This window comes from Meleagris gallopavo, chromosome 1 (assembly GCF_000146605.3).
Source record: "Meleagris gallopavo isolate NT-WF06-2002-E0010 breed Aviagen turkey brand Nicholas breeding stock chromosome 1, Turkey_5.1, whole genome shotgun sequence".
Taxonomy (NCBI): domain Eukaryota; kingdom Metazoa; phylum Chordata; class Aves; order Galliformes; family Phasianidae; genus Meleagris; species Meleagris gallopavo.
Window position 1 is genome coordinate 78,219,173 of NC_015011.2, and position 24,773 is coordinate 78,243,945.

The 24,773-nt window shown below is 46.0% G+C and overlaps 2 protein-coding genes across 3 annotated transcripts in view; one reads left to right on the forward strand and one right to left on the reverse strand.

The window, feature by feature from the left end:
- The first annotated feature begins 247 nt into the window (after positions 1 to 247).
- POPDC2 (popeye domain containing 2) lies at positions 248 to 9,822 on the forward strand. Of its 2 annotated transcripts, none has more exons than XM_010719079.3 (4): positions 248 to 1,153; positions 3,287 to 3,395; positions 5,525 to 6,038; positions 9,599 to 9,738. In XM_010719079.3, exons 1-3 carry the CDS (start codon positions 663 to 665, stop codon positions 5,990 to 5,992), a joined length of 1,068 nt encoding a protein of 355 aa, XP_010717381.1. In that variant the 5' UTR covers positions 248 to 662; the 3' UTR covers positions 5,993 to 6,038; positions 9,599 to 9,738. The 2 variants fall into 2 exon arrangements, with proteins under 2 accessions (XP_010717381.1, XP_003202753.1); XM_003202705.4 differs by having other exon boundaries at positions 249 to 1,153; positions 5,525 to 5,900; positions 9,599 to 9,822.
- A 2,056-nt stretch (positions 9,823 to 11,878) lies between these two features.
- The window catches only part of PLA1A (phospholipase A1 member A), a 17,731-nt gene continuing 4,836 nt past the window's right edge, over positions 11,879 to 24,773 (reverse strand). Inside the window, exons 3-11 of the mRNA XM_010719072.3 lie at positions 23,521 to 23,698; positions 22,411 to 22,519; positions 19,693 to 19,794; positions 18,705 to 18,794; positions 17,906 to 18,073; positions 16,886 to 16,975; positions 16,317 to 16,425; positions 13,209 to 13,373; positions 11,879 to 11,963 (exon numbers count right to left, since the gene is read on the reverse strand). Coding sequence (XP_010717374.1) covers positions 11,879 to 11,963; positions 13,209 to 13,373; positions 16,317 to 16,425; positions 16,886 to 16,975; positions 17,906 to 18,073; positions 18,705 to 18,794; positions 19,693 to 19,794; positions 22,411 to 22,519; positions 23,521 to 23,698 — 1,096 coding nt within the window. The remainder of the gene's footprint in view (positions 11,964 to 13,208; positions 13,374 to 16,316; positions 16,426 to 16,885; positions 16,976 to 17,905; positions 18,074 to 18,704; positions 18,795 to 19,692; positions 19,795 to 22,410; positions 22,520 to 23,520; positions 23,699 to 24,773) is intronic.

Here is a 24,773-nt window from a genome sequence, read left to right on the forward strand (position 1 = left end):
CACAGAGCAGTGCTGAGCCATGCAGATGCCTGGAGTTCTCAGAGATAAAGCCCGTTGCTCTCCCTCTCCTTTCCCCTCATTGCACTGGACTTATCTGTGTGCCTGAGTTATGTTAAGTGGCGGGTGCGTGCCTGTTCTCCATTCCCCTTGCTGCTTTTGCTCCTTGGATTTCAATTCCAAACATGGTTATCCCTCTGGGGTCCCTCTCCTCGCTGCTGCCAAGTGATAGACGTACCAAATCCAACCCTGCCGCCCTCCCCGCCGCTCTCTCGCGGGCTCATTTTCACTGCCGAGGGCTGGCGACAGGAGCATTGCAACCAGATCTCTAACTGGACTCAGAGTTTTCCAGCTAATGGCCTCTGCTTTCTCTTTGCCTGAGCTTTTTCAGTTGCTGTTTTGCCAGATCTGTTTTTCTTTGGTGCAGCTAGGGAGAGGGCTAGCCTGATTTGTGAGCCACAAAGAGAAAAAGTGAGTTCTTCGGGGATTTTTTGGTAGTGAAAACATCTAGCAGTGCTTTAACATGTCGCTGTGAAGTGCACTGCTGTGGGACCAGCCGGTACTGAGGAGTAGGAGGAGGAAAAGCCACCCAGCAGCTCTGCTTTCAGACCTCTGCACTCTTTGCATATGACAATTGCTTTTTAACTCCAGTCGGCCGGGGCAGGATGAGAACCAGCAGCCCCCCCTGGGACCAAGCTGTCCTCCAGCCTCCTGCCTGCAATGCCTGGAAGGAGCACATGGAGGGAGCGGCCTACCATCTGGCCAGCTGTATCGTTCTCCTAGGCTACATGGGTGGCAGCGGCATCTTTGGGTCCCTCTACATTTTTGGCCTCCTGGCCCCGGGCTACTTCTGCTATGCTCTGTGGGGCTGGCTGAGCGCCTGTGGCCTTGACATCTTAGTCTGGAATGCGCTGCTCGTCCTCACCTGCGTGCTGCAGCTGGCTCACCTGGCTTACCGACTCCGCAGAGACACCGTCCCCGAAGAGTTTGAGCTTCTCTACAAGGCCATGTACCTGCCCTTGCAGGTGCCCCTGGAAGTCTACAGAGAAATTGTGAAGTGCTGTGAAGAGCAAGTGCAATCATTAGGCCGAGACCAGAATTACGCAGTGGAGGGCAAGACGCCCATCGACCGGCTCTCCTTGCTGCTGTCTGGCAGGTAAAGCTCTCCTGGTTCCCAGCAGGCCCACAGCAAAGCACTGAGGCTGCTGTGGGTAGTTTTCTCCCTCTGTACTAACTGGGGTGTGATTATTTCCTTCCTCTGAAAGGGCTTTGTGATATACGTCTTCCTGCTGCTTTTGCTGATTTTTTTTTTTTCAGCTTCCCTTTGGGCTTTTTCTATATATAAAAATATTTCAGGTAATGATACACAGCAAGCACAGCTGTGCTTATGATAATGTTGGGGGATCCTTACCTCTTTATGTGTCTTTTTAAAGTGATTTTATTTCTAGTGGGAGCTGACCTGGAGCCATGAGAGCAGGAGGTGTGTCTGAACCTGTGTTCTCTGTGGGTTCCAGAAATGGCACTGTGCTATGGGTGACTGAGTATGCCAAGCAAGAGTCTTTGATTCACCTGCTGCCCTGGCCAGCAGCATTAAGGGAGAGCTTCGTCCCCATTACCTGAGCCTTCAAGGCTCTGTTTTTCCACTTTGAGGGTCATTTTGTCAAAAGAAAATCCATCTCACCTCAGCAGGCTCCTTTCTTTTTTTGTATTGTCATGCATCCATGCTGTTCCTTCTGGACCATCGAGGAGGACCTGTAGATGGTTGTAGCTGTTTGCCTTCAAGCTATGTTAATTTGCTATTTATTTACTGGGGGGTTTGATTGTGTGATAGAGTGAACAGTGCTGATGAGGTACTGGCATTTGTTTACCCTAGAGCCTGTGGCACACTCCCATGATCATACCTCTTTTCCAATTTTCAAAATCTAAATGCAGAAAATAGTAGTGATATTAACTGCTGCCAGGCACTCAGCGTTAATGTCAAGAGAGAGTAAAAAAGGAAAGAGACCTGTAAGTGTCTCACAAGGATTTTCCTTTGGGAAGACGAATTCAGCATCACCTGGAACTTGTGGTCTACTGCAGTGGAGGTGAGGGGGGGCATGAAGAAGGGTTGTCCTTGCTTTTTCTTGTATGTTTGGACATTTCTGGGGGATGTGCTAAGAGCGTTCTGGGACTACCAACCCAGGCAATGTACAGGGAGGAAATTGGGTATGTGTATTTCTACTGGATGCCCTTCTCCTAACCAAACTCCATGCTAAGCACCCTCCTTTGAAGTGTACAGACCTGCAAATAGGATTTCTCAGGAGAGCTGCCTTGCCTTGCACTGGGTCATCTGCTGCTGCTCTGTGAGCACAAAATGCTGCAATGTGCAGTAAGCCAGCACTGGTGGAGTTGTTCTGCTCTCTTTTGCTGTGGGAAGTATGCATCTTGCTATGAGATGCTCTGTGGAGGTGGGATTGGATTTACATTTCTTGCTACCCACCCTGTTACATTACGAGGCCATGGCTGACCCTGCAGAGCACTGCAGAGCTGCTCTTCTGATGTCCTCTCCAGAATGGAATGATATTAAGATAAGGTGGACTGGAAGCACAGGATGTGCCTGGAATAGAAAGTATTGCAGTCCTTGACTTTCCCAGGCAGTGCATCTGACTAACTAAAATTCAGCAGCGAAATGAGCATTGTAACTCCTAAAAGCTGGAATTGCCCGAGCTCATGCTACTGCAGAGTGTGGCATGCAGCAGTGTGGTGGTGCAGAGCAAAAACAGAGCTTCAGCCTGCCCTGCCATTGTTCCAGGCTATGCAAATGATGCTTGGAAGGCAAGAGGCTGCAAGATTGAGTGTGCAGCAAACTATGAGCTTGCAGCATGCTGCCAGTGTGATTCTGGGAGAGGACTGTGCAGCATGGAGGTGAGGATTGCCTGCCCTCATGCAACTCAAAGGAAAGCGGGAAGATGCAAGTAGAAAGAGGTATGGTCAGGCTGAGAAGTACTTGAACAGCAGCAATCTTGTGGGCTCAGAAGTCCTGGTTTAGGACTGGCATTGCACCTGTGAGGGCTGGGTATGCAGTAAAAATGAAACAAGTGGAGAGCAGGGCAGTGGCAGTGAATCTCATTTCCCATTGAGAAAAAGAGAGAGCCCCAAAGGCCAGAGTGTGTGCAGCTGCCTTTAGTAGGCTGTGACACACACGAGGCAGGGAGAAGGCCTCTCCTTGCCAGTGGGACCGGCTGTGTGGTCAATTTCAAGAGATATCTGCTTTGCAGTCTAAGCCTGTGCATTTTGCCTATACCTGCAGGATCCGTGTGAGCCAGGATGGGCAGTTCCTCCACTACATCTTTCCATACCAGTTTCTGGACTCTCCAGAATGGGAGTCACTACGACCTTCTGAGGAAGGAACGTTCCAGGTAACCCTAAGTGTCACCCAGGCTCACTCCTGGTTTCCCACAGCCAGCCAGCAGCAATGCCAGGCGCGATTCAGCAGGCGGGGAGGCCTTGGGTTGCTGGCTCGCTGCTGTCAGAATGCTCCCTTGTACCAACACTGAAATGTTTGCCCAGTGGGCTGCATTGTTCTGTGGCAGGATGGTATCTATTTGGGGTGGAGAAGCAGAAAGGATGATTCACGCCTGAATATGGTCCTTTCTGAGCAAAGGAATCCCTTGCTGAGAGACCAGAGCAATTGTTATTTGCAGCAATTGAGAGGGTTTTGATCTTGCTGTCAACACCACAGTATTTGTTGTTTGGCTTTCCTTCTGGAGGAGATTACGCAAGCCCGTATCTCTCTGCCTTTAACCCATGGGATTGGCTGATAGCTATCAGGATGTCAATCTAGAGTGTGCCAGTTGGAGCATATGAGGAGAGGCTTTGCTAATCCCTGGGGAGGGTGGGACAGTCATGAGGGAATTATGCTCTTATGGGGACAGCCGCGTTCAGACTTGGTTAAGCCAAGGCAGCTCCCCATATCTGCTTTCCTCAGGTCTGAATTTGTCCTGGATACTGTGAGGGGGAGGTCATGGTGACTGGTTCTGAGACATCTGCCATCACTGATCATCACAATCCTACCAGAGAAGGAGCAGCAGAGAATGGCTGACCCTGTAAGGGTGGCACAGCCTACAGTTTGTGAACAGAAATTGAGATGTCAGGCCAAGGTACTGAGGTGCATGGAGAGTAACAACAGCATGGCTGTGCCAGAGGTGGAGGTATCCTGTGTTTTGCACCAGGCTTCAACCTACTCCTGAGTTCTATTTAAGTAAGAGTTGATAAGAGAGAACAATACCTGTTGTTCCCTGAGGGAAAAGGTTCGTCAAAGGCAGGAAACATCTGCACAGGCATCAGCAGTGCTTTCTGAGCTAATTTCTGTGGAACCGAATGTTCCTAGAGCTCCTGGTCAGGGAGATCAGTTGCACCAGGGCACTGGGATAGCTGGTATTGGTCTGGGTGTGGAAAGGCTGCAGCAGCATGCTAGAAATGCCTAAATCCTTATCTGCTCACTAAAGAGAATGAAGAATTATGAGGCTGCATGAGACCAAAATTCATCAGGTGTGGTTTGACTGGCAGAACATTGTTCTTGATGCCTGTGGTAACATGCTATCTTGAGCAAATGTTAGACCCACTAGTTCCCCATATCCGTGTCACTGATAAGACTATCTCATCTCAACCTTTTCCAGCACCACAGTCGTTTGGGTAGAAAAATGCATATTTGATTCTGGACCTTTGCTGGAACAGGACATGGAAAGCTTTTCTTGCCCACGTTTCCCCCTGTGGCTGACTGGGTTGAGCAATTCTAGGCCCACTGAGAAGTGGCAAGAGCCTGACTCACTCCACTTTTTCTCATGCCTTCTGCTTTGGCCACATCTTCTTCCCACACTGCTGCTGAGCTGCTGGCTTCCAGTGCCTGGAGGAGTTGGGTTTTGTGGCTGGCTCATTCTCCCAGAAGCTCTGATGATGCCAGAGGTTCATGAACAAATCCTGTCCTGTTGCCCTAGTTAGGAGAAAACCTAACTAAGTTCTGTTGTCGCAGTTCACCTAATCCCTTGTGAAAAAGAGAGGCTGTGCCAGAAATTGGTTAGGAAAATGAGATTCTCCTCACTGCAGTTTCTGTGTAACCCATACTCTCGCTAACCTTGTCCTGGGGAAGTTCTCAGCTATTAGGTCCTGTATTTCTTTCATAGGGCAGCTGCTTGCATGGCAGCAGTGTTAGGTATCAATCCCAAGGACACACACTTGCAGCCAAGCCATGTTCAGCTTCCCAATGGCCCTCTGCCACGGTGACTGGCCAAGGAGACCCCTGTGTATGGAGTGAAAGGGAGCCCCCGGGATATTTTGGTTCCAATGCTTGTTTGCATGCCTGTGTCTCCATTACATTCAGATATTCTTCTCTGGCCCAAGAGTATTTCACCTTGCATATGTTTCTTATATTTTATTATTATATTTATTGCAATATATAGTCATGTGTTGTATATTCTAAAATTACTGTTAGCTTGATCTTATAGCTAGTGTAAAAAATGGCTATAATGACTCCTTTGTTGCCCCACAGGTCACACTGACAGCTGAAACTGACTGCAGCTACATCACCTGGCCAAGGCGGCGGCTGTACCTCCTTCTGAGGAAGGACCGCTACATTTCCCGCCTCTTCTCCTCCCACTTGGGCTATGACATCTCAGAGAAGCTCTACTCCCTCAATGAGAAGCTCTTCGCCAAGTTTGGTCTCCGCTTTGACATCCGCTTGCCCAGCCTCTACCATGTCCTGGGACCGGCCTCCTCAGAGGGGGAGCTGGAGGAGGCCGAGGAGCTGCCGCGCTCACCACAGCCTGAACATGGGCTGGACGGGGCCTTGGAACCCCCTCCACAGCCTCCACCACCACCACCACCTTCACGCCCTCGGTCCTCCCGGGCCGAGAGCGACCTGCTGGGTGAGGACTCCACCAGTCTTGTCTTGGAAGATTTTGCTGAGTTACCAGGGTCATTTATGGACTATGTGAGCGAAGGGGAGTATATGAAGTGAGGGTGCTCCCTACACGGGCATGCGTCACTCCATGTGGCACCCCTGCGTAAGTACCCACCAGTGGCAGCAAGTCATTCCCCAGCCTCTTGCCCTTGCTTGCCACAGAGGTAAGGAAAAGTGCAGGTGGCTCCCCTGAAGTCCCCAGGGGCAGAGGTACAGCAGCCTCAAAGCAGAACAGAAGATAGTGGCTGCTTGGCCTTACCAGTTCCCTCCTGGTGGCTTCCCACTACCAGCGCAAGATGCCTTGCTCTCTTGTTACGGAGGTTAGCATACAAGTAGGTATAAACCCACAACACACAGCCCTCTTTTTCCCTAAGGAAATCACCACAAATGTACCTTATGATTGTCAGGTGCACCTGCTTGGTCATCATGGTGCTGGGAAGGACTATGATACTGCTGTGAGCACTTGGCAGCATTTTTTTGCCAGAGAACTCAAGGAGATGTCCTTGACCTGCATGATTTTAAGCAGGAGGAGGTAAAAGCTTAATTACAGGCATCAGGCACACAGTGGAGTGTAAGGACTGGTCACCAGCCCAGAGGAAGCTCCTCCCTGCCTTGTCCTCTCCATCCCCCTGGGGAGGTAGAGGCACTATAATGGCATCCAGGTTAGTGGGATGTATGGGTATCTGCAAGGACAGCGTGGGATTAGCCTGCTTGTGTGAGGTAGAGCTGTGACTGAAGATATTCTGGTATGGAACTGAGGAGGGTAAATGCAGGTAAGGGAGCTGACAACCTCAGTGAGGCCAGCACAGATAAAACCACCTCTAGGGCTTAACATGGATTGATAGTGGGGAGCACTGTGCATTATTCAAAGTCTCCAATGACCCTGAACTCTGCCAGGCCAAATGTAAAATATTGCTTTTACATGCCCCAAGCTCTACTTTCTGGTAAGTGGGAATAAGTGCTCCCCTCCAAAATGCCAGCTCCTTGCTCTTGGGGAAGGAAATTCCTGGGCTTGGGGACGGGACATTGGGACAGTACAGGCAAACAGAAATAGCTAGTAGAGTGGCTCATATTTGAAATTCATATGCAAGTGACTGAGAGATAAATTCCATGCTGAGCTACATTTAGCCAGCTGCTGCACACCAGCTGCAGTCTCCAAATGTGCATTCCTGCTGTCTTGAAATGCTGCTTTCTGGCAGCCAGTTGCCAGACTCCAAGCATAGGGCTGGGATTTCTGTCCTAGAAGTGACCACTGCATGAGTCCAAGCTGAGTCTGCAAGAAAGCTAAAAAGAGTTTTGGAAGCACTGGAGCTAGAAGATCTTCCTGTCCAATACCATTCTGCTTTGAATTAAGCTATGTGCCTGTTCCTGCATTTCCACGTCTACTGACTTGAAATCTGAGATATGATGGAGCTAGCCAGGAGAAGAACAAGTGTGTTTGGTTTTCCTTGAATTGGATTTAAACAAAACAAAACAGCAAGAGTTTTGCTTTGTTTAAAAAAAAATGGTTCACAGAAAAAAAAAAAAATTAAAATCCTTATTTATTTTCCAGCTTAGGAGTTCTCCTAATTTGACAGTTAGGCTGTAGGCTGCTGGAGGTACAAACTTGAAGCTTTTTCAGTCCTTACTTGGAGAAGCAGGAACATGAATCAGTTATGAGACAGTCATTCTCTTAACTGTCAGGCATTTCTGTTGCATAGATGCAATCAAAAATAAATGCAGTTAGTGCTGTAAATGGGCACTTTGTCTGTGTTTTGCTTGTATGTTGTTTTCTCAGTGCTAGGATATCCATTCTCAGGTCACTGGCAGAATTCTCCTGGTAGATGAAGCTTAGTAAAATCAGAATTTCAAATGCAATTAAAAAAATAAGGAAGGAAGTGATGGAGGCAAAGAATACCACAGCTTTTCTTGAATTGAACCTTTCAGCCAACTGTATTTGGCGTAAGGCAATACTGTGAACATGCATGCAAAAGGTGCTTGTTTACATCTGCATTAGGGAAAGTTCATGGGATGCAACACAAAGGTCCATATTCTGTCACAAAGTCCTTTTAAAACATTTGGAAGTTCTTGCCTTTCTAGATCTTGGGACAGAGGCAATGTCAGCATGGGTTGATATTTGGAGTAGAGACTTGTGATAGAAGCCCAAATGTTCCAGAGGCCTGTATTTGGAGTGGAGGAGGGGGATGGTCTTCCTTTTGTCGATTGTCACACTAGGACATTGTTCCACCATGACCTGAGCACTTAACAGCAGAAGGTAGTGCTAGAAAGGAGCTGCGCTCCTCCCTCCTGGCTGGGCACATGCACAGCTGCACCAGCCTGCTGCAGCCTGGGGCAAGCACTTTTGTAACTTCTGCGTTAAAAGTGGTGAAAACAGTAAACAGGGATAGTCCCCACATCATCCTTGCTTGAGGTATGCAATAGCTGTGGTCTCAGAGCTTTCCTGGGGCTTTCCCATGTCCTGAGCTCTCATCTGTCTCCCCAGCAGTTTCCAGGCTGGGTAATTACCTTCTGGTTCTCTAAATTCTTCTTGCCGGAGTGCTTCTGCAAATCACCTTTCTTTTCATTGACTGTTGCCAACTTGCTATGCCACAATGCAGGAAACAATTTCTGAATGACCACAGTGATTTTTGAATGTCCATAGATCTCAGTTGGAAAAGACCTTCAAGGTCATGAAGTCCAACCGTCAGTGTGACCTGCTGAATCTCATCACTGAACCACATCTCTTAGTTCCACATCTACATAACTCTTAGATACCTTCAGGAGTGGGAACTCCTCTGCTCTGGACAGCCTCTTCCAATCCCTGGTCACCATCTCTGTGGAGAATTTCTTCCTGATGTCCAACCTAAACCCCCTCCTTGCAACTTGAGGCCGTTTCAGTACAAAACTTTCCTGTGAGATGTGTTGTCCTACTGTAGTTACCCTCTAGTCCTTGAGAGAATTTCTCGTCTGCTTGCAAGCAAACAGACTGTGTTATCCTACTGAAGAGCACATGCTTTTTCAGGAGAACAGCTGTTTCAGTAATTTGTCTGTTTAAAAGAGACAGTTTCAAGGGTTCTGTTCAAAACTTGCTTTATACAGCATACTGCTGTATAGCCCAGTACTCCCTAGCAAACAAAGCTTTAATCCCTGAATGAAAATTGATACAACCAGAAGCCACCTGCCTTTTCCCCCTTCCATATTGCATTCGCTCTGGCTTGTTCTATAAATGCTTGCAAGATGCGTAGCTGCTGCTACTTAGTTTTGCATCTGTGAGCTGGCTTTCTCTTGGGTGGGCAAAATGGATGGGTGCTCGATGGGCTGTAGCCTGGTATCTACATTAGTAGGAATTTTTACACCTGCTTTGCAAGCAGAACTAAAGGAGCTGTGGGCTTTGTTCCAGTGGTATCACAGGAGGTGCTTGGAAAAGCTTTGGTTTTGCTGCTTCAGTGTGCTTGGATAACATTTTCTGATATATTGTGTGTGGAAGAATTATATGGTTTTGCATGTTAATTTAACAGGAGAGGGGGAGGAGGAAAAGTAATGGTGAGCTCTGTGAGGTTTGTGTCTTGGAAAGGTTTGCAAAACAAGTAAGAATTATTCCTCTGACACTAATGATGCTTTCTTTCTTTGTCCCTTTCTCTCCCCCTTAATTTTCCTTCCTGCTCCACTGCTTTTTTTCCACAGCCTCTGAGAACCTCTGGAGCCACCTTCCTGCTCCCTGCAAAGGACGAGCTCCCCTGGCTCCCACGCAGACCCCCGAGCTCTAGGGAACAGCAGGCTGTTTGGATCCCAAGCCCTCCTGGGGGGGCTGTGTACTCACACACCTTTCTGACCAGATGGACACTCTGTAGCACGCACCAAAATGTCTGCCTGCATGGACACGGACACTCAGGAGCACACTGAAGCACACGCGTGGGACTGCAGTGACCCTCCAGCACCTCCCACTCCACAATGTTTGCTTCAACTTGCTGGCCCCAGGGTGATACCCTGGTTTGATTTCTAGTCCTGCCTCTGCAGATCATTTCGGCAGGCCTGGTACCATGGCACAGCAATACGGCTGCAAGCAGCATGAGCTGCTCATGGGATCTGTGTTCCCTTTGATTTAACGATTCCCATTAAAGACAGAGGAGAAGTTGGTGGTGTTTGAGGATTTGGAGAGGGCGATAATGCTGCTTGGGGAATATGAGGTGGTTTGAAAGCCATCGGGAAAAGGACAGTGGGAATTGGGGGTGCCTGGTGGCTTTGATAATGGGCATGTATCAGAAGGCATAATATGGAGAGTGGATCTATTACATCACAGTAGGCGTCTGCTCTAGTAAGGCCAGGAAAGCCCTTCTAGGGACCAGGTTTCTCACTGCTGGCAAGCACTGCTTATCAAAGACATTACCAGTTTCTGGCAAAGGGTTTGAGTTGATTCTTTTGGAATAAGGAAGAGAAGAAACTGGGACTCAGGTGAGAAGGAGAGTCTGAAATGGCATTTTTGTACTCAGTGGGGCTTGGTCTCAGGTTGTGCACACAGTGAAGGAAATGAGTGAGAGCAAAAAGCCTCTGGGGAAAGCAGCCACTGGGAGGGAGGAGGTAGTGCAGTGCCCTAGGAGAAAGTGTGGAAATGGAAAAACATCTTCCACATTCAAGTGCAACAGTAGTTGGCTGATGGCCTTTCCCCACCAGACAGATCTCCTCCAAGTGAGGTCTGAGGCCTTGGGATCTGGCATTTGCTGAGCAGAGGAGGTAACTCTGTATTGACAACGTCTGGTGGAGTGGCAGCTCATGCCAATGATGTTTCTGCTTTCTCAAGGCTGAAATGCCTTTAGTATGTTCCTATCTCTTGACTACGGTGTTCCTGGTACACTTCTGTGTCACCCAATGATGCCAGTCGGGAGAACTAGAGAGGGTGATCTGCAGAATGCGTGGGTTTTGGGCAGCAGAGAGGGAAGACTGGTGTCTTTAATTTGCAGATACATCAAGGTGGTGGAAAATGGGTGGAATAGATGAGGGCTGCTTGTGAGTGTATGTTTTCCTCTCACTGTAGGCTTCTGCCAGTACTTTCCAGACATCTGCTACTTTTCAAGATCTAAAGAGCTGCACTGAGCTCCTAGGACTAATTTATGTTAGGTAGTCCTGTAGCTGCAGTGCTCCGTTCTATTATCTTTTGTTCTGGGTGGTTGTTTTAAAGCAGTGCAAAGTTGTATGGAAGAGCACTGCTATGTTTCTGGTATCCATGTGAGCTTCAAAGAGAACAAACCAGCAGCCAGATGAGCTGCAGTCTTGTCATGGGGTGAGAATCCGCTTTGATTACATAGCATGAGTATTTACATGAAATCAAGACTCTCAGGCTGAAGGTGTCTTGTAGGTGGTAGAAGTGAGTTCTGAACTGGGGAAAGCTGCCAAAGCAATAGGGATGTGATTTAGTGGTGGATTTGGTAGTGTTAGATGGTGGTTGAACTTGATGATCTTATAAATCCTTTCTGATCTAAATGATTCTATGATTCTGTAATGCTTCCCTATGCCAAGACTCAACCAAATCTGAACTCTTCATTCTGAAGATAAATAATACTTTGCACCGTTAGTACAAAGATTTCAGGACACTTTAATAAAACACAAATGAATCATCCTAATACTCTACTTCATACTGTGTAGGAAGAGTGAAATTATCTTCTTGTTTCATAGCAATTCAAATCTTGAGATTAAATGACTCGCCTATTTCACTTTTCAGATCTGGGAACAGAATCTGTGAGATAAAAGTCCCAATATAGTCTTTTTACTGAGAGGTCTTGTAACTGCTTAGTCTTGTAATTGCTGATGTACTTCTTGCTTCTTTTCCTTGATATCTACTCCTAAATGCAGGAACTAAAAAAACACCCATCCAGTTCTGTAATGAAAGCATCATCCGTGAGAGAGAGCAGCAGCAGGTTTAGGACTCCCTCCCAGCTTTGGCTATGCATGTGAGCTCCAAAAGCAGTGCTAGGTGCAAGGAGCAGACAGCTGGAGAGAGAGTTCTGTGTTGCCATAAAGAGTGAGGATCCTGGGCAAACAGAACATGGTCCTGCTGTGGAAAGAGCACAGGGAAGTCAGACTGTGTTTTAGCAGGCAGGGATTGTTGTCCTAAGACAGGGACAAGCAAGCTGCTGATGGATCTTATGTTGCTTTGCAAAGGTATGATGAACATGTGCTGAGCTGGGATAAATCAGCTGGACTTTGCTGCTCTGAGCAGTTGTGTGATGAGTGTAGTTGTGAACCTGTGCAACTTCACAGCTTCCCACCTGCATCACATCCAGCGCTCAAGTGGTACAGGTCAGCAAACTTCAAGACCACGTGCAATGCTATCCCATTCATAAGTGGCAAAAAGCCACATATCTGCATATCCATCACTGCTTTGTAGTTCTTTGCTCTGCTAAGCATGCTAATTAGGAATAGTCATTATCCTTAAATGCCTGAAATCTACAAAGGAATGACTATTTTCTCTGGGCCTATAATATATTTTGCTACCTTGTTGCCCTTTAGAACAGAGTCTGACCAGCTGGTTTCCCTGCTTTGGAGTACCCACTGGCTTGCTTCAGCCTGGAGCCAAGGTAAGTGTTGGCTCAGTAACAATATGGAAAGAGTATAATGCATCTGTACGGATCCAGTTATTTTGTGCTGCCTACAAGAACTTAGGATCTGCAACAATCCTGACAAGTCTATGGAGTAGATTGTCATCTCTTTCAGAATGAGAAGGTCTTGGTTGCTTCAGCTCTGGAGAAGGTAGTTACGGCTGAAGGTATGTACTCTGCAGTGTCTGGCTCCAAGAAGGGGCTGGAATGGTTGTCTTCAGCCTCAGTGCTTTGTTAAATTGTGTGAGGTGTGTGTGTATACACACACATATATGTATCTATGGTCTTCTGTTATCTTGAAAAATGTGGATTTCCATCATGTTTCAAATGGGGACCCCTTGTAGAAATGGGGAAGATGAAGAGAACAAGGGAGGACAAAACCAACAGTTCCATTTAGTATGAGTTTTTGTAATGGTTTGTGACTTCACTGTCTTCAAGGTGAGGTGAGTGGCATTTTCCCTGTATGGTGCAACATTTTTATCCTGAGGGAAGGACTGAAGAAAACTCATGGAAAACTACCTTGGTAGTTTTTCTCTCTCATGAGTGGGAAATTATTTATATGGGGACACATATGGGGAAGGATGAGAGAGACCTCTTTACAAGTTTATCAAAACTGGAAGAGAATGCACTGGTATATACTACAAACTTCATCCCTAGCTCTGTGCATCCCTGGGAGATATTCCTTACTTGTATTGACTTACTTGTTACCAAGAGGCAGGGGAGCTGAACAGAACTTGCCAACAATGTCTGACTCATCCTTCCTCCAAAACCGATTCTTGGGCAGGTATTTGAGTGTCACACTGTTTGTCTGGCAGAGGGGAGCCCTGTGGGCCAGCAGCCGTCTGCCCACCTCCTCGTGCTTAGGTCTGCAATGGAAGGGAAGAGATGTGAGGGCTGGTGTTCAACAACGTCTAGATGCAGATTGAAACACTGGAGGAGCCTGTAGCACTCATTCAGACCTTTGGGTTAAAAAAAAAAATGGAGTACAAAGACTCATCTGTCAAAACATAGGGCATTACAAGAGAGTCAGCAACTGAACATATCTTTCTTAGCTTTCTGTTCATGTTTCATCTCTGCAATCAGGAGTATTTCCACATAAAAATTACTGTCATGTGTTAGAAACTTTACATAACTGCATAAATTCATGGGAGGAGTATGGACAGGTTCACAGAAAATAGAAGTATTGGGAGTTAATAAACACTACTCATCTTTGGCTCTGAATGTCCTTGAAATGTGTTTGCTAGAAATAGGGAAACTATCTTCAGGTATCACTGCTGCATGCCTACGTTGCCTTATTTATGCTCTTCTCGAGGTATTTACTTCAGGCCATGTTGAAGATGACATGCTTGCATAGATGGAATTTTGCCTGTCCTTAAGCTCTTCACCACATAATGTGAACTAAGGAAAGCCAGAGCAGTGATTGCCAGAGCCTGGTGGCAGGCTGTATGCCCTGAAGTGATGCTGCCCAGCTGTTTTACCTAGGTGGGCTGCCCACCTTCCACGGAGTCTGTCCTATGGGGCATCTAATGTTTGACCTATGACCTTGGCACCTATTCCCTTGTACTGTTTAATAATGTGTGGAGTCGATGAAATCCCAAAAGCATTTGCTCAGAAACATGACAAAGGGAAGAGATGACAAAGGGATCAGGAAGAGCCTACAATTCTGGTAACCAGAATAAGTTGAGGATCAGGCTGATGGCTGGGTTCAATGTCCTCCCAGGCCAGAGCAGCCAATCCAAACCAGTGCATCCAGTTCTCTTCTTAGACTGCAGTGGTAGATGCTGGAGTTTTGTGTGTGGCTTGAAGCTATTCAAAATGAGAAGCATCATTAAATTGTGGCTATAAAGGTGAACAATGGATGATAGATGGAAAACAAACTGAGGAAAGGCTGTCCCTTTACAGCATAATGTGCATGGACAGGATCCAGCCATGCCATAGGACAGAGGAGCACAATTAATTAGACTGAAGAAATTCACTACTGGGACTGACAATTTGTCAAAGCCTATGCTGCCTTTGGGTGCGTGTAGGGCTCTGTCTAACTTCAGAACTATGTTTTCTTGGGTATGGGGGTGAGGCCGTGTTACATAACGTGGTACATAAGCAACACTAGTGCAGCAGGGAAATATTCCATGTAAAACTCCTTACTCTGTCAGCTCTGTGACAGCTGTCAGGCTTGAGGACTCATCTCTTGGGGACACAGTGAGCAGCATGTGTAGGGTGATGGCATCTGGACTTCTACCTGTGTGACCTATCTCAAGGAATCTGCTTTAGGTGGGGTTTGGATTTGATGATCTCCTGAGGTCCCTTCCAACCCCTGTGATTCTGTGATTCTTGTGTGGGCACTTAAGTGAAGCACAGCTGCTGTCTTCCAGGGCAAGGGTGTCCCTGGATAGCTGTAGCTCTACTGTCTCACTAAAACTGGAGGGTACAGTAAAGCCTTGGGATTGCCTGGCTGTCTCACTTCCCAGGCAGATTTCTCTCCAGGGCTCATGTCTCCTGCTGCACACGTGACAAATGCTGTGTGCAGCTGCAAAAGGAAGTGCTGCATGTCTTCTTGAACAAACTGTGGGTCCTGACTTGACCTGGGTGTTGCTATTTCCTCCTTCCCACACCTTTGGAGAAGGCAGATCTGGCTTCTGAGTTTTCAGGGCTGCTTGGATCTGCTTTTGCTTCGCTGTGGAGTTGGACAGGCATGAGCTCCATCAGGTTGGAGTATGAACTCCAAATTGCAGTGTTAGTCTGAAAATCCATAATCAAGCACCCTCCCATGGGCCTCCCCTTCTTCAGTTCTCACCTTTCTCTCCTAATGCACAGGATCAGATCAACAGAGGTAGCTTTGGCTTCATAAGGGCTATGTTGAAGCCAGTTCTGGATCCCCTTTGAACCTAGGAGAGCTGGCTGGGGTCTTTAGCAGACCGCTTTCCTGCTTTCTGACACTGCATATCTACGTGGTGGTTACCAGCCCCTGGCAGTGGACAGGAAGTTGTGAGAAGTGAGGAAGACTTCCTTCTGGAGAACTTGTCTGTGGTGGGGAGATCCCCTTAAGGCACAGGCTGGAAGCTCTGAGCCTGGTCTTTTAATTCAGTTATGGTTTGGAAGAGGGAGGTGGTGGCAAGAGAGAACTGACTGTCTACAGATTATAAAATCTTTAAGGTTGGAAAAGATCACTAAGATCATGTAGTCCAACCATCGACCCATTACCACTGTGCATACTAAATCACATAGTCTTGGTCTCCTGCCCAATGGACTTCTCTGCTACGGCACATTTTGGTGTTACTGCATAAACAGAAGTGTACTCCTGACAGCTGAACACATAGATATATGTTATGATATATCCCTGTGCAGGGATGTACTTGTTTTCTTTCTGCAACTGCTGTCCTAATGAGCATGAACAGAAATGTTTGAACCAAGTTAATCACTCTAGAACATCCAGTGGATGAGGTCTTGCTGTAGCCAGCTCTGTCTGGCACAGTAGGATTAATAGCTATCTGAGAGTGATTTAAATCAGCACCAGGCATAGGTATGGTGTAAAAAAGGAATCATCATAACAGTACAAAGGGGATCCCAGAGTACACCTCTTGGTTTGTGTACCTGTGGACTTCATCAGAGTTACCAAGTAGTGGTAGCACATACCTGATTCTTGAAAGCATTTAAGGTAAATGTGTAGGAACTCAAGAAAGACTGTGGTTCATCACACAGTGGCTGCACTCAGGGAGATGTTCCATCCTTGTGCCTTTCCTGGTCTGGGAAAAACATCCTTATATATGGAATTGGGAAAAAGTGAGCCAGAAACATGCACTGTAACTCACATGGTGATCTTTGTTGTGTCCTTGGTGCTGTTGCTGAAGAAAGTGATTTCAATGCTGGTGATTACATTTCTTTTCTTCTGCAAGCGGAACTCAATGAGGCTGTGGTGAACTGAGCGAGAGGAAAAGTATGCGGGAGTGAGGGCAGGTGCTGTGTGTTAGACCTACCCTACCAAAAGGAGTAATTTCTAGCACTGACTGCCTGGCACCACCAGAACAGCTAAGATTAAGCAGGTGTAAGAAAGAACATAGTCCATGGTTTGAAAGACACAGTGGGCAGATCTGCATACTCCGATGTTAACAGTCAGGCATTTTCTGTACCCTTCAATTCAGCCCTGAAGCCATGTGGCTGTGTTAATATGAGGCTGTGCCCACACTAATAAACCCATTGGAAAGGGCTTTATGAGGGAGATGTGCAGGGTTATTGCTCTTCAGCTATGTGTCTGGGATCATCAGCTCCACAGCAGCTGATTCTAATGGGAGTGGTAGGCTGTCAGTACTTGGCCTTGCCAGATAGTCTGCCTTATTTGGTCATCCCCCTTCTGGCTCATGTTTTGTTCTTTGCTACTTACCACAGAATGGCACTGAAGAACTGGTCATTAAATAAGCGTTCACTTCCATAGGCAGCCTCCTCTTGTTGACAAATGCCTGTTCCAGCAGGCCTGTGGGAGGAAACAAAGCCAAAGCAGAGAAAGCCGTGAAGGACTCAGGACAGAAACAGAATTGGTTCCAATTCACCTTCATTCCCAATTTCGTTGTGTTGGAGGACAGACCCTTTCTTTATACTAGAGCAAGCAGAGGTTTGTGTTGTCTGTTTGACAGGTTAACAGGCCCCCAGAAAATCTCCTCTGACTATTGTAGCTAACCATCAGCAACATACCTCTTAGAGGCTTTGTGCAGATGCAAGCCAATGCAAGGTGCTAGGACAAAGGAGACCCAAGGAGCTTGGAGATGGTATTTCTGGCAGAAGTGAGAAGACATGAACCCACTAACCAGGTGACAGTGTGGCTTTGCAGAAATAGGAAGGGAGTGGATGATCTGAGAGCCTCTCTGTGTATTCCTCTGGTACCAAACACCAAAAACTACTCAAGGACACTTCCTTTCCTCTTACCACAGCTGTGATTCAAAAGGCTAAAAGTGGCAAAGATTATCTTCTCCCAGTCCAGGTGGTTTATCTTTAGGGCAGCCATGGCAGCAATTTATGAGAAGGAAGTGATGTAACAAAAGTAAGTAGTCTGCAGAAGGTTGAGACTTTGAGGTTGGTCTAAAACTTCCATCTGCTTCTCTAAACAAGACACTTTTTGAGCAAATTGCCCATTTGCTAGGCAAGAGATTCTTGAGAATGTCTCTGAGTATGAGCCCCGTGAAATATTTAAAGATCAGAAATATTCAAGACACTGGTGTTCTACCTTGGACAATATATGAGTATTTCTCTACGGAAGCCTGAAAATGACACAGTTTCTCCCTGACCCCACATAGCTCGCATTCAGATCTTGCTTGGAAAAATCTCAATCATGTCCTGTGGGTTGCGCTGGCACTCATCAAGAATGTATTGTCCCCTGCTCCATGAAGGTCTCACGCTGATACTGTACCTATTCTGGGACAGGAGAATAGGAAGGGATCACCACAGTCCACGCATCGTCCATTCAAAAAATCTTGATGACTTGTGCAAGGGAATGCCACGATGGGACAGGAATGTTTCAGGGCACTGACATAGAGATGTACTGCCCTCATGTGATCACAGATCAGATACTTGTAGCCTGCAGGAATAAATGCATGGAGAGAAAAGCAGCCGTCAGCTTTTCAGCTGGTTTTGATCTTTCTGCAGCTTCCTATGGAACAAAAAGTCAAGCAATAGATTCTGCAGACACTTCCACTCTGCGAAATAACATTTTGTAGAACATCTCTGTGACTGCAAACCTAGATCTCACTGCAACAGAAATCATGCAGAAAGCTGGGAGACTGTCTTTCATACTGAGAGGGGCACATGGCTGCCCTGTCTCACTCATTATGCCACTGATGAGGACCCAAACCCTCTGTAAAAAGGCAATAGCTTTGCCTCCCATCTGCACCATGACCCCAGCTGTGGGAAGTGAGGTTTCCTAGGCCTCTCTATCCTCAATGTAGCTGTCTCATCCAGAAGGTGTTTAAATATTCATCCAACCCTTGCTGCCAAGACATTTGACTTACATGTGGTCCTAATTTCAGCTGTTTTTTGTGCTGCTGAGGAGATGTGGGCCATGAATCTCCACTACCATGTATCTTTGCAAATAAATGTTGTCATGCTTTGACGTCTGCTCTGATTGTGGCAGGAGCTGGTTGCCACACAGCATTTTCACTGATTGCTAAATGGCCACGAAATCTCTTTGCTTGGCCACATAGTATTCTCACCTGCAGAGATGAATCGGGGGCATCCTGGCTGATCTTTGCCTCCATTGACATAATAATCGATGTGGCCGACAGGGATCCGGATCCCAAAATCTGAAAGTAGATGAAATGCAACTTTATTCCTATGCTCAGCACTACTGTAGGCTGTAATCTACATGGTGTTTGACAGGACCCAATAACAGGTTGAATGTGACCAGTGCCAGACATAGCTTCCCCATGACCCATTTTATTCACACAGCAAGAATATATTTTCTGTTCCTTCTCAGATGCCCTGGCTTTAGTGCATGGAGCAGAGATTGCTCTGGGATCTGCCATAAAAATGACTGGCAACTTTGGCTTAATCACTATCTTCATCATTCCTGTTCTTGATCCTATATAAAGCAGAGCAAAACTGGACACAACTTTCATAGGGAATTATGAGGAATGAGTGAGAATGATGTTGGTAGAGATTTTTGTGGTCTCCAGGCAAAGGGTGTGACTGAAAGGCAAATGTTTATATTTTAGCAGACATGTTTACATTTAAAATGTTTACATTTTAATTAGCAGAACCTAAGTGTCTTAGGAAAGTTAATCCACTGCTGCAACAGCTGTGGATTTGACTCCATTACTTTCTCACAGTGGCACCTTTCTGTTGTCACAAAAGCAAAGCAAGGTTAGACACGTAAATTCCTTGCAAGTGGTAAAAAGCAAACTGAGCTTGTTCTGTAGAAACTCATTCTGCTGTACCAGGGTTGTGGAAGAAATATGTGCTGGAAGATTGCCCTGTGTCTACAGCACTAAAGCTCCCACCTGTTGTTGTGATGTGCTCTGGGGTATGGATGCCTGCCAGTGTATTCATCTCTGAAGCCTGTCTAATCGGGGAACATCCTCAGACTGGACCGGAACTTGTAGTCATATGGCATAAATGGGACAATGACCTGCTTGGTTCTTAGCAATAACAGTGGCAGGACAAACAGACATGGCGAGCTGAAGAGGAAAGAAGCCAGCTTACTGTCAGCATCGGTATGAATGGCTTCCACAAAGAGGGCATCCCCAGGGTCCAGGCGTTCTTCCGGGCTGGCTCTGGTGTACTTAGGGCCTGCGGGATCCAGGCCTGCAACAAAATCAAACAGCCCAACAACAAATGCTCTTCAGACCCTCCCTTTCTTATTTCTGGACCAGTAATTTTATTTAAAGCTTTTTAAATTGTTGCCTGGCAGAAGTGATTAATTATTCCCTCATTGCATTGATCATAGCTCAGAAAGCTTTCTGCTCCCACTAAGTTCCACTGCAGCTTCCTTATCTTGTCTTCCACTGCTCCACAGCCATCCATTTCTATGCAGCAGCTCTGTACCAAACAGCCCATGAAGCCTCAAATTTCTAGGCTGTAAAGCCATGTTTGAGCTTCAAGTACCTCTAACAGAGTAGGGGCAGAGCATATTTTGGATTTTCAGAGATTCAAACCTGTAATACCTTCCCTAATTGTACAGTCATCTGTAGTAATGCTACAGCCTGAGCAATGTCACTGAAGATCTCAAGCTTAGTGATGAATTCAGCATTGTAGGTGTTAATCAACCTAAGCTTTACAAAGGTTCAATACTATCAAACAGTCTTAAAATAGAAATACTTCTGAGCCTTCTCCCAAGAAATAAAATCAAGTTCTCAAGCAGCCACTGACATTTTTGCCTGAAACTTGCTCCTAGAGCAAATTCTGAGGAGACAAAGTAATACTGCAAATTTTCTTTGGCTGTACCAAGAACAGGTTAAAGATCATGTTTTTATTCTGGCTGATGTTTATTCTGTTCACTTTGCTTTGGAAAATAACCTCACAAGACCTTTTTCACTCCCCAGGCACCAATAATGGTTTAAGAAGCAGCTCTGCTCCTTGTAACACTGCCTCAGAGCTGGCCAGTTTAATTGCCTTTTGGACTAAGTCCCATTAATTCTCTACGGAGAAGGTGTTATCAACAAAATATAAACTGACATGTTTGCGTGTGTGTGGAAGCAGGGAGGAGGAGAAGAGGAGAAAGAAGAAAAGTTAGTTCCTGTCCTACCTAAAAATAAAGGCTATTAAAGGGACAAGTGGTCAGAAGAATGTAATGCTTTTGTTTGTCATCGATGTTCTTTTTTGTCTTCTGTCCCATGCAAAAAGCTGAGATGTTCTCTGCTCACTTCTACAGAGCAAGTTTAAGTTAAAGGCTTTAGGATAGAATAAAAAGCATTAGTCAGTACACCTTAAAGTTCTTCCTGAGGAGGGAGAAACATTTAATACAAACAAGCCAGTTCTAGCGCAGCTCCAAGGTTAGCCCATTTCTATCCTCTGTTTTCTCTGCTGGTCTCCTCCATGAACAGAATTACAGAATCATTTAGGTTGGAAAAGGCCCTTAAGATCATTAGAGCCAATCATCAACACTATCAAGTCTGCCAATAAGCCATGTTCCTGAGTCCTACATCTACCCATCTCTCAGATATTTCCTGGGATGGGATTTCCACCACTTCCCAGCACAAACTGCATGTATGGAGACATACATCCTGCACTATTCACTGTAGCTGTACTATGTGCAGCTAAATTCCTTCAGGATTCCTCTTTTTCTCCTCCAGAAACAAATTGTTCTTCAGCAGTTTTAGATATGGGCTGTTAATTCCCATTCCTGTACCATTTTCTTTCCTGCACAATGAGGAATCTGCAGGAATAAGCATGGTTTAAAGAGACTTCTAGTAGAGCTAAAAATGAATTGGATACATAGATCTACAGAGCTTTTATTACGTTTGAAGAACATAAAGGCAAAGGTCTCCAACTGAATTGGGAAGGAGTCATCTCAAAATGAAGCTGATGAGAAAATACTGGTACAGGATGATGGTTACCCAAAATCCTTCCGAACATATACTTTCATTCACAGCTTTATCAGGGGCCCATCGTGAAACTCTGCTCCTGGTTAGAAATGCCTGTAGTACATGCAATGTGTGAAGCTATGACATGTGAAGGGTGAACCAACATTTCCTGTGGAGTGTCTCTTCTTGAGGACTTTTCTATGAGGCAGCCCAGCATGGGCTGAAGCAGACCGGGAACCATGTTCTGTCTACATCTGTTCTTCCTTGGCTGCTGCTCAGTCTGTGTCTCTTCCTCTTTTCACTCCTACTAAGATAAATCTCCAAGTTTGGAATTTTCCCAGACTTGACAAACCCTCAACAATCTGATCTGACTTAGCAGACAGCCATGCTTTGAGTGGGAGGTTGGACAGGAGACCTTCCAAGGTCCCTTCTCACCCAAATTGTTGTGTGACTTTATTCCAATCCATACTTAAAAGCTGGAGGAATTTAAAAGCCTTGCATGCCATGATCAGCCTCTAACCATCTTTATCTGTAATTCCCCACTGCAATCTCTTCCTCACACCTAAGACTTTTGCTGTGTTTTCAAGGCGAGCTCTGATTTGGTACAACTGAGTGACTTGTCATTTCACTAATAACAAGATCTCATGACTAGGAAAGCTCACTAGTTAGAAGAGAGTAGAGGCAGAATTCTTCTGTGTATGCATTCTTTTGGTACTGTGGAGGGGACCGATGGCTGGAAAGGATTGTCAAGATCTTTAGAAGCTAGTAAGAATCCCTGAAGCTTGGATTGACTGAGCCTTCATGCAGTTATAAGACCATTATGGATTATCCCCTTCCCTGACATCTCATTCTCTTCATTGAATAAGAAATCAGGACCCAAGTCTCAGTTTTAACATACCTGTTATCCGTCCCAGCTGACCATCATGGAAGTGCCCAACCAGGCCCCCAACATGTGCACCAAGGCTCACACCGATAATGTGAATGGATGATGCAGAGACTCCCAGGGCCTGCAGATGATCATACAAATATGTATTTCTATAGAAGAAAGGTGAAATACCCAGCAGCTCCACAACTCTTCTCATGTAGGATTGCTTTTGAGGTATACAGTGGAGAACAAACTAGATGTGGGAATGATGGCTATTGTCCTTTCTGCTTTTGAGAGTCTCTCTTTGTCCACACATGCAAAACCAGCTCTAACCAGGTTGGTCAGATGCTTCTGATCATGACTACATAGCCTTTTGCTCCTCCTTCCATGGTTTGCTTCAGATAAAACTTCCTCATCTCAGCTGAGTAACTCATGTTCCCCCATACAAACAATCTTTTCCTTAGTAAAGCAGAGGAAATAATTTTGTTTCACTTTTATACCACTACTGTGCACGTTGTACTCTTACTCAGTATTTTAAGATTACATTTTCAGAGATAAAGAATTTATTCATAGGTTGAACTGCCAGGTAAAGCACAGTCACTTAGACATGACGTAAGGTGACTCCATCTGAAGGGATCCTGCTGGCTGCAGGCTGTTCAGCATGATGCAGTAGCATACCGTGGGTGAGAATGAGACCATGGGAGTGAGATGAAAAATCGTACCTTTGAAATATGTGATGTTACATCCTGCAGCAGCACTGAGGCTTATGAGAAACTGGAATTTTTCTTCTGTGGTGTAAGCAGGAGAGTTTGGACAAAAAAGTCCTTAAGTAGCTGGACTAGAGCTCAGCACATACACAGGATGGATGCTGGGGACCAGAGTGGCCCAGTAATTTGTTCACTGAGACCAAATCACTAATGAGGGTGACAGACCTCTCCCCTCCCAGCCCTATCTCCATCCTCCTGATGTCACAGCTGCTCCAGGAGTGTGAATACACACTCTGGAGCATACCCAGGATCTCCCGCACTCCAGTCAGGGTCTACGGTGCAAATGCTACACTGAGTTTATGCATGGCTGGTAAATGCAAAGATATACCATCCTCATTGCATAAGTGTTGTTCAGCAGTGCTATGCATGAGCTTACCAGGAGCTTGCTGATGAAGCTTGTGATGAAGAGGGCCACCTGTGTGACGTTTTCCACTGCGGAGTTATAGGCTCCTGTAGACCCATGAACCCAGTCCACTGCAATCACATTTACCTGACTTATGTGCAATATTGCATGGACAAGCCCTTCAATCCAGGAAGGTTTTGTACCCAACGCTCTGTGGAGTAATCAGAAACAAATATGTTAGGTGTTTTCTAAAGAAGGGCATGTGACAAAATATTGTTCACTGATGTTGTTTCATATATCTCAGAGTAGACTGTCAGACAGCTGCTGAAAAGTTGTTCTGGTGCCAGACACATATACCTGGCATGTCATTGCTGCAGTGTAGTAACAAACTGTCCAGAATGGGTTGATTCAGAAAGGAACCAACCAAGAAAAACATTTGTAGGGTTCGGGCTGAGATCTTGGTCTTGCTGTGGTGTTCCAGTCAGCCACCACAGAGCCCACCTGGAGTGAGTGAACTGACCAGAAACACCTGGTCCTGTTCTGCTGCCAACCAGGAGGAAGTCCTGGGTGAAACAACACAGTCTGTCACTGCTACACTGAGAAAATGAGGAGCCTGTGTACTACCCACTTCCCCTACTATCACCTAGAGTAGGAGTATGCTATGTCATGTGAGGGCAGCTACTGATTTTCTGAAAAGACCCTGCAACTCCTTGTGTGGTTTCATAGAATCACAGAATCATAGAACCATAGAATCATAGAATGGCTTGGGTTGAAAAGGACCACAATGATCATCAAGTTTCAACCCCCCTGCTATGAGCAGGGTCGCCAACCAGCAGACCAGGCTGCCCAGAGCCACATCCAGCCTGGCCTTGAATGCCTCCAAAGGCATTTAGAAGTTTCATCCTGTTTTTCTAGGCACTTGTCATTCAGGCTTTTGCACATCAAATCAAATAACATTAAATGGTCACAGCTGGCACTGTGAAAGAAGCTAGCAGTATGGTGACAGTTTTTTAAAAAAAAAAACTGGTTTACATCCCTACATTTTCAAGATTAGAAGGACTGTGTGTCTGGCAGGGATTCTAAATGACTGGCTAATCCAGGCTTCTGATGAACCAGGACATCAAGGTTCTGCAAGGAGACAATTTAAAGAGAAGATGATCTTGAAGAAAAGACTTCTTAAATAAAAAGATTGAAAGAAAAATGGAAGAGAAAGGAAAGGGAAAGGGAGCAGGTAAAGAGAGAGAGAAAAAAAGAGTGAAATAAAGAATGAATGAAGGTATAGAAGA

Excerpts from the sequence above, each read along its gene's own strand:
- POPDC2 (XM_010719079.3), top strand. The coding sequence starts at position 663 with ATGAGAACCAGCAGCCCCCCCTGGGACCAAGCTGTCCTCCAGCCTCCT. Across the intron at positions 1,154-3,286 it reads TCCTTGCTGCTGTCTGGCAG|GATCCGTGTGAGCCAGGATG; the intron begins GTAAAGCTCTCC and ends CTATACCTGCAG. Across the intron at positions 3,396-5,524 it reads CTGAGGAAGGAACGTTCCAG|GTCACACTGACAGCTGAAAC; the intron begins GTAACCCTAAGT and ends GTTGCCCCACAG.